Below are 7,668 nucleotides of genomic sequence, written 5' to 3'. Positions count from 1 at the left end.
TCACAGGCCGAGGAAGTCCTCCTTGCGGTACCCCTTCTGCAAGTAGACAGGCCACCCGTCACGGGGGACGCCAGCGCCGCCACCTCTCCTGCCCAGGACACCCCTGTGACACCGCGCTGGGCAGCAGGGGTGTGAACACAAACCCGCTCTGCTCCAGCACCGACAGGGCCATGCCATCCCCATGCTGGGCACCTGGCTGTCCCCACCCCACTGGTGCAGGTGCCACCACAGGGACGATGCTCTGGGGACACCCCATCCCTTCAGGAGAGGGTGCTGCGGAGTTGGGGCCCGTCGGATGCCTGGAGGCATTTGGGTGGTGTGGCTTTGCGGGGTGAAGCCCCTCGGGCTCCATCCCGGGATGTCACCGGCTGGAGGAGGCACTGCAGGGTGGTACGTACCATCTTGAAGTCCCGGTGGAGCTTGGCGTACTGCCACATGTTGCCCAGGAGGCTGGCTGCTGCTCTGGAGGACTTCTCGTTGTCCGAGCTGGGACAGGGTGCAATGAGCTTTGGGTACCGCTGGGCACGGGAGGGTGCCCACCACCCCAAGGATACCACCCCAGGAGGGCCCGGAGTGGCTGAGGACTTAGTGCTGGTGGGAAGAGGCAGAAGACCAAAGGCTAAAGGCAGAAGAAGGCAAGGGGCAGGGTAGGACCGCAAGGAGAAGGGAAGATGGAAGAAGGTGGCTGCAGCGACAGGCAACCCTGCGGTGGGGTGTCCTGAGGAGGGGGCAAAGGGCTGGAAGGTGGCCCTGAGGCCACTCTGAGCCAGTCTGGGGACTCCCAACACCAACCCTTGGGAAGGGAGACTGGTTGTGACCCTCCTCCACCTCTCTGGACCAGGGGAGGAAGGGGAGAGCAGGGCTGGACCCCAGGTCCGAGCTGGGACGGCAGAGCGGAGAGGGAGCTCCCACCTGTCCCTCCTCTTCTTGATGTAGAAGAGCTTCCTGAGGCCATCAAAGTAGACGATGTCGCGGGCAGCCATGGGGCTCTCCACCACCAGGTTGTTGAGGACCGCGATGATGTTCACGATGACGTCGGCGGGCGGCGCCTTGTCCCCGACGCTCCCCGGCAGCTTCTCAATCAAGTGGCTGACCACCTTGGTGGCTGGTGGGCAAAGGCATCATGTCAGGGCTGGTAGCCAGCCCCAGGGGACACGTGGCAGTTTGGGGCTGAACCCTGCAGCCTCCTGGGGCCAGTGGGGGGACAGAGGGTCCAGCCAAGGGCCTGCGGGGCAGCACCGGGGATGTCTTCAAGCCCTTTGCACTCTGGAGTCTCTGCGGAGACTCCTTGGCACCTGGGAGAGGAGCTGGGGGATGAGGACGAAGCCAGGTGAGATGGTGGGGCTGAAGGCAGAGCGTGAGGTGCGGGAGGTGTTCGGGCACTGGGGATGGCGCGGCCACCGCACGCCCGGCTGTGAGCAGGGACGCAGGAAGGGGCCAGAAGGAGACGTGGCTGGGGGGAACGGGAGGGCAGAGCGAGGAGGAAAAGGGCGGAGGGGATCTGTGGGGCTCCCCCCCGCAGCCCCAGCCCTCCCCGGCACTCACACATCTCGTCCTTGTTGCGCGCGTGGCGGGACAGGTTGCGGATGAGGCCGGTGAGGGAGCGCAGCTGGTGGTGGTCGGCGGTGCGGACGCGGTCCAGCACGGGGTTCAGGATGCGCTCCTGCTCCAGGGCCAGCCGGCTCAGCACGCCCGCCCACTGCCGAGGCAAACACCCGTGTGGAGACTCCCAGGGACCCGCTGCCTCCCTCCTCCTGCCACCCCATCCTCTCGCTCAGCGGGGCCAGGCGAGGGTGACCCGTGCCCAGGTGGTGAGCGGCGTGGTGGCCACGTCCCCCACCCAGGAAAGGCTGGAGGTGCATCCCCTCCCCGGGCACAGCAGTGACTGGCCGGCTGGTGGGGACAACCCCGCAAGCCCCGGGGCCGCTCCGGGCCGTGCCCTCACCCTGCGGTCCCCGGCAGTGATGTTCTGCAGCGCGCCCGAGGCCGCCTCCGTCGTGTGCTTGTTGAGCTCGCAGCGCTGCAGCAGCCGGTTGTAGATGCCCACGATCTGCGGGTTCCAGAGCCACTCCATGCCCTTGGGGTCCTTGGAGACCTCCGTGAAGGTGACGATGTCGGCGTTCAGGTAGTGCTGCGGGGATGGGGGCAGACTCGTAGGGGCTGTTCCCTCTGCAGACCCCTCGCTGCTGGTGTCCCCATCTCCCCCCCGTGCCTGGCCTCACCCGTTGGGCAGCTCCAGGCTGGCAGCGACCAGGCAGGTCACCCTGGCTGCGTCATGCCCCGTGGCACAGCGGTGTGGGGGTTTGGCACCCTACTTCACCCCCACACGCCTGATTCACCCTCCGCTGAGCTCACCCGCGTGTCCACCTCCGCCCCGGCGTCACCAGCTGCTTCCCCGCGCCAACCCCGCCCCGGGTGACGCGGCCGTCACGGCGCCCACCGCTCCCCACCGCTCACCTCTCGCGCTTTCTTGCTCTGGGGGCTGAAGCAGCCCACCAGCTCCCCGGTCACCACGCTGCTGTTGTTCCTCCTGTGGCCCTCCAGGCGCTGCAGGGAGGAGGGGGGCATCTCGTCGTACAGGCGGTAGGAGAGGTTGCGCAGGACGCAGACGGCGTTCTCCACGCTCTGGGGGGAGATGGGGCACGAGAGCATCAGTCCTTGTGCCACCTCACAGGGCACCTCCTGCTGGCACATCCCCTGGGGCACGATCCCACGGGCTCTGTGGAGCCATCCCGATGACACCAGCGGTGCCCGCTGCACCCAGTAAGGTCGGATAGAGCCAGGCTGATTGTCCCCCACCACATCAAGACGTGCCTTTGCGTGACGGCCAAGTGGCTGCCAGGAGGGAGGGAGCAACACCCCACCTGAGGGCACCCAAAACCTCCCAGCACCCCGCTGCCGGGGCTCACCTTGTCCTCCGACTTGCCCACTTCCAGGGAGCTGTTCACGTAGTGGATCATGGAGTCCACCAGCCCATGGCACTCGCGCATCTTCTGCCGCGTCTGCTGGCTGGCAGAGCTGAGGTTCCTGCACGGGGAACGCGGGGCCATCACAGCGAGAAGGGGCGTCCCCAGGGCCACCCCCCTCCTGCCAGCGGGCACTACCACGGGGAGGGCGGCCAGTACCGCTCCCACGGGGCTGACCAGGCTCTGCCTTGATGCATGAGCGCTGCAAGGGATGGGGACCCCAGGAACAGGCCCTGGGGACCTTGCTCCTGAAGGACACAACACAGACGGCATCTCTTCCTCCACTCAAAACTTTACCCACAGTGGGAGGACCGGAGCCAGCCCCCAGCGGGTACCTGAGGAAGCCCGTGGAGTTGTAGAAGATCTCCGCCTCCGAGGGGTTCTGCTGGATAACACCCGAGCCCCCCAGCCCAGAGAGGGGGACCAGGACCAGGTCCGTGAGCTGCTCCAGCGTGTCCCGGGCCAGGCGATCCTTCAGGTTGTCGCTGGAGGACAGATTCCACAGGATCCCTGCGTGGAAGGGGACCCTCAGCCTGGGAACGCTGGAGAGCGCGTCCCCCCGACTCCCCTCCCCGGGGGGCTCACGCTGACCCCCCACAGCTAGGAGCAGCCATGGGACAGGGTGGGTGACAACGGTGCAAAGACGTCTTCCCTGGGAAGTGTCATCCCAGCACCACATGCCACCCCCAGGGGAGGAGGACCCCTGCCCACCCCCGCCGTCGTCTCCAACCTGTGACGTTCTTGCGGAGCTCGTCGTCGGGCTCCCGCAGCGTCCGCATGAGCTCGTAGATGCCGTTCTCCTCCACCAGCGCCAGCTTGTTCTCGGCGTTGTCGTAGATGAGGTTGCGCATGGCGCCGGTGGCATGGCGCTGCACCTCCTGGTTGGGGCTGTTGAACAGCTTCACCAGCTTGGGCATGGCCTGGAGGCTGCGGGCCTGGGAGGGGACAGCGCGGCCGGGTTGAGACGCCAGACGCTCTCCCCTTCGGCTGGGGCTCCCACCCTCCCGGGGCTGCCCCACCACCCCTTCTCCTTCGGCTCCCGGGTGCCCACCTGCTTCTTGGCGCTGCTGTCGCTGTAGCACTTGTGCTGGAGGTAGGCAGCGCCCAGGACCTGCAGGTTGGGGTCGCTGGCTATCAGGTATTTCACTGCAGAGGGCAGGTCGATGTCGTCGAACCTGGAAGCCGCAGGCAGGTGAGGCAGAGCCTGAGCAGAGCACCCCGCTGGCATCCTCCACCTCCACACCCCACCACGTCCCACACCTCGGAGCAGACCAGTCAGCCCAGCTCCCTCCCCACCACGCTGCTGGGGCACGGGACTCCTGACCCAGCTGAACGAGCATCTTCCCACCCTCGTGTCTAGGATGGGTCCGCGAGAGGAGCGAAGGCCACGTGCAGGACGCGCTGGGAGGTCAACGCGTGCCATGGTCCATCCCTACAGGGCCAAACTGTGCCCCCCACTCACCCCTCGCAGCGAGCTAATGCCAGGCAAAGGATGGAAGGGTTTGCCCTCAGCCGGCCAAGCGACTACGGTGGGGGATGAGGCCGAAGCCGGAGCACCCCGTGGGCACTCACCCCGCCGAGTGGTGGCCGAGCAGCGTGCCGTGCCCGTTGTACATCTCCGCCGCGCGCTGGTCCCCGAGGCGGTGGCCGGACTCGGCCAGGCTGCGCACGGAGGGCGCGCGGGAGCTGTGCTCCACCAGCCCCACGTAGGAGCCCCCGCCGCCCGCCTGCGAGCCCGCCTGGATGCTGCCGAAGGAGCCGGCGCTGAGCCGCGAGCGGTTGTTGCTCTGGAAGCGCTGGAGCGTGCGCATGGCCGGCGCGCGGATGGTGCGGCTCTGCGTCACCTCGGCGCCCTCCAGCCACTCGGAGGCGGCCTTGGCGGCGGGGCCGGCGCTCAGCTGCCTCTCGAAGGTGTAGGAGCGGGCGAAGCCGCCGTTGCCTTGGCTTTTGTAGAGGGGCCGGTGGCCCAGCGGGTCCAGCTGCTCCGAGATGACGCTGTAGCGGTCGTCCGCGCCGGCGGAGGGCTGGAGGGGCCCGTCAGCCAGGCGCAGGGAGTGCAGCGAGAGCGTGTCGAAGGGCTGCCGGGGCCGGTAGCTGCGCTCGTGGAAGGAGCTGGGCCGCGGCGAGGTGTTGGCGGCCGGCGACACGGCGTAGCCGGCGCCGTAGCCCCGGCCCTTGGCCAGGCCCCCGTTGCTGATGGTCGCCATGCGCTTGTGCGGGGTGAGGTCCACGGCCGAGCGCGAGGACCAGCCGCTACCCTTCAGCGTGCCGAAATCCTTCTTGGCCAGCGGCTGGTACAGCTGGGGAGGGCAAGCGTGGGGTTGGGGGGGGCTGCCAGCCCCCATCCCCACCGCGGCGAGAGGGACGGACGGCGCCAAGAGCCTCCCTTGGCACACGCAAAGCTACGGCCAGCGGCTGGCTCTCCGCCGGCATCCCCAGCTGCCACGGTGATGGGCACCGGTGCGGGGTGGGGGATGAACCCCCCCGATACGTACTGAGGCTTTGGGGTCCAAGCCATTGCTCTGGGAGCGGGAGCTGAAGGAGGAGCGCAGGGTCGTGCCGTACTGAGCACCTGCAGGACAGAGATGGTCAGCGTGAGTACCAGGGGGCAAAGGGGTGGTCTTGGGGACCAAAGGTCCAGTCTTGGGGACCAAAAGTCCCCCGAACTCATCCCAGGGGGACCCGCTTCGGGAGCCGCAGCGGTGCCGGTAACACCCAGGGGGACGAGGGAGCGGGAGGACGCTGCCTTCGCCTGCCCGCCAGCAACACCGTGGTGCGGTGGCCTCCCCGCCTGTCCCCGTGCCCCCGATGGCGAGGGGAGTAACTGCCACCGTGGTGGGGACGCAGCGGCTCAGCCCAGTCCCCTCTGCCACATCCCCCCAAAACCAGTCCCGGTTCCACCACCCTGGGGACGGGAGCCCGGCGGGGATCCGGCCACCTCCCGCCGCGCCCCACGCCCTGCCGCCACCCCGGGGACGGGAAGGACGCGGCCAGCCCCGGCGGTGACGGAGCGTGACTCACGCCCGGTGCCCGGGGCAGCCCTGGGGGTGCAGAGGGGGGTCTCTCCCCACCGCCGAGCTCCCCAGCACCTTGGGCCGGGGGTCGGTGACACCCCGCGCCGGCGCGGGGCAAAGCAGCAGGGCGGAGGCCGCGAGCGCAGACGTTAAATGGAGGAGCTGGAGCCCGGCCAGCGGCACCGCTCAAAGGCTGGGGGGACGGGGAGGGACCTGCCGGGGCGAGAAAAACCTCCCCCCCCAGCCCAAAGCGGGGCGCGGGACCCCCCCAGTGCAAATCCCCCCAGGGGCAGGTGGGGAAACTGAGGCACGACCCTGAGCGGGGTGAAATGAGCCCACGCCGCAGCCGTGCCGCCCCAGCCCCGGTGCCGGGGGGTGCGTGGGGGGCTCAGCCAGGTGGGCGCAGCCCCCCAGCCCCAGGCCGGGGCACGAGCCGAAGCCCAGAGCCGGCCAAGGGGCTCCCGACGCGCGCGCCCGGGCGATCTCCCACCTCCGTCGGCGTGTCCGGGGCCCTCGGGGCGGGCGGCCGCTTGCCCCCGCAGCATCATGCGGATGCGGACCTGCTCCTGGACGCGGGCGCTGCGCAGGCGCTGGGCCTCGGCCGCCTCGCGGCTCCTGCCGTCCAGCTGCCGGTCCGAGGGCAAGGCCAGCGAGCAGACGCCGGCCTCGGGCTGCAGGGCCGACAGCAAGAAGGCGTTAGGCTCCTGCATGGCGGCGATGGCGGCGGCGAGGCCGAGGGAGCGCGGCCTGCGCAGGTGAAGGCCCAGGGAGGCGCCTGGCCCGCCCCGCCGCCACGCCTCGGCCGCCGCGGGCTGGGCGGGAGGGGGCCGTGCCGGGCCCGCCGCCACCGGCACCCCGCCGCCACCGGCACCCCGCAGGAGGAGGCACCCGCAGGCGGCCTCGCGGGGACGAGGGCACGAGGGAGGTGGGTGGCCCTAGGGGGTCCGGGGTGGGCGTACCTGCGGCCAGAGCCGGACCCCCCGGGCACCCGCCCCACGGACCCCCGGACGCCTGGGCAGCCCCATCAGCCAGCCCTGGACCCCCACATGGCCCCACCAGTGAGCCCCGGACCCCCACATGGCCCCACCAGTGAGCCCCAGACCCCCACGTGGCCCCACCACTGAGCCCCGGACCCCCACATGGCCCCACCAGTGAGCCCCGGACCCCCACACTGTCCCTCTGGCAAGCCCAAGCCCCCCCCATGGCCACCCAGCAGAGCCCTGGACCCCCGGGCAAGCTCCTCAGCCAGCCCCGGACCCCCAAGTGCCCCCCCGAGCCTGCCCCGGACCCCGGGGCAAGCTCCTCAGCCAGCCCCGGACCCCCATGTGCCCCCCCCAGCCTGCCCCAGCAGCCCCAGACCCCCGCACCACCTCCCAGGAGACCCCCGGCCCCCCAGGCTGCCCACCGAAGGGCCGGGGCAGGGGCTAATTGGCAGTAATTAGTGGCCAGGCCCTCCCTGCTTTGCTTTTCAAATCAGCCGGGGAATTAAAAAACAACAACACTAATAAAAAAGCCGAGGGGGCGGCCCAGCGCCAGCGGCCCCGCGGTGAGCAGCGCGGGGTGACTCAGCCGCTGCCACCGCACAGGCACTCGTGGGGCTCGCCTCACCCGCCGAGCCGCCCCGCCTGACCCCGGCAGGGGGGCACCCCGTACCCCGCCCCAGCCCGGTGCGCTCGGGAATGGCTCCT

General features: G+C 70.0%; 1 protein-coding gene across 1 annotated transcript; it reads right to left on the bottom strand.

The window, feature by feature from the left end:
* PKP3 (plakophilin 3) lies at window positions 1-7,028 on the bottom strand. The gene is made up of 13 exons (XM_068397713.1): window positions 6,471-7,028; window positions 5,462-5,538; window positions 4,539-5,266; window positions 4,018-4,141; window positions 3,697-3,901; window positions 3,302-3,476; window positions 2,910-3,027; window positions 2,458-2,625; window positions 1,946-2,131; window positions 1,546-1,699; window positions 913-1,105; window positions 399-486; window positions 1-36 (listed from the first exon to the last, which is right to left on the bottom strand). The coding sequence occupies exons 1-13, from the start codon at window positions 6,688-6,690 to the stop codon at window positions 1-3; spliced, it is 2,472 nt and encodes an 823-aa protein (XP_068253814.1). The 5' UTR covers window positions 6,691-7,028.
* Window positions 7,029-7,668: the final 640 nt, after the last annotated feature.

Source organism: Nyctibius grandis, chromosome 4, assembly GCF_013368605.1.
Source record: "Nyctibius grandis isolate bNycGra1 chromosome 4, bNycGra1.pri, whole genome shotgun sequence".
In the NCBI taxonomy this organism is placed as follows: Eukaryota; Metazoa; Chordata; class Aves; order Nyctibiiformes; family Nyctibiidae; genus Nyctibius; species Nyctibius grandis.
Note: the sequence above shows the minus strand (reverse complement) of the source record. Positions and strands in the feature narration are given on the sequence as shown.

Bases quoted from the DNA above. Each gene is read 5' to 3' on its own strand.
- PKP3 (XM_068397713.1), bottom strand. From the start codon at position 6,690: ATGCAGGAGCCTAACGCCTTCTTGCTGTCGGCCCTGCAGCCCGAGGCC. The intron at 5,539-6,470 runs GTGGGAGATCGC...TCTGTCCTGCAG, and splicing joins CCCCGGACACGCCGACGGAG to GTGCTCAGTACGGCACGACC. The intron at 2,626-2,909 runs GTGAGCCCCGGC...ATCTCCCCCCAG, and splicing joins TGGGCAAGTCGGAGGACAAG to AGCGTGGAGAACGCCGTCTG.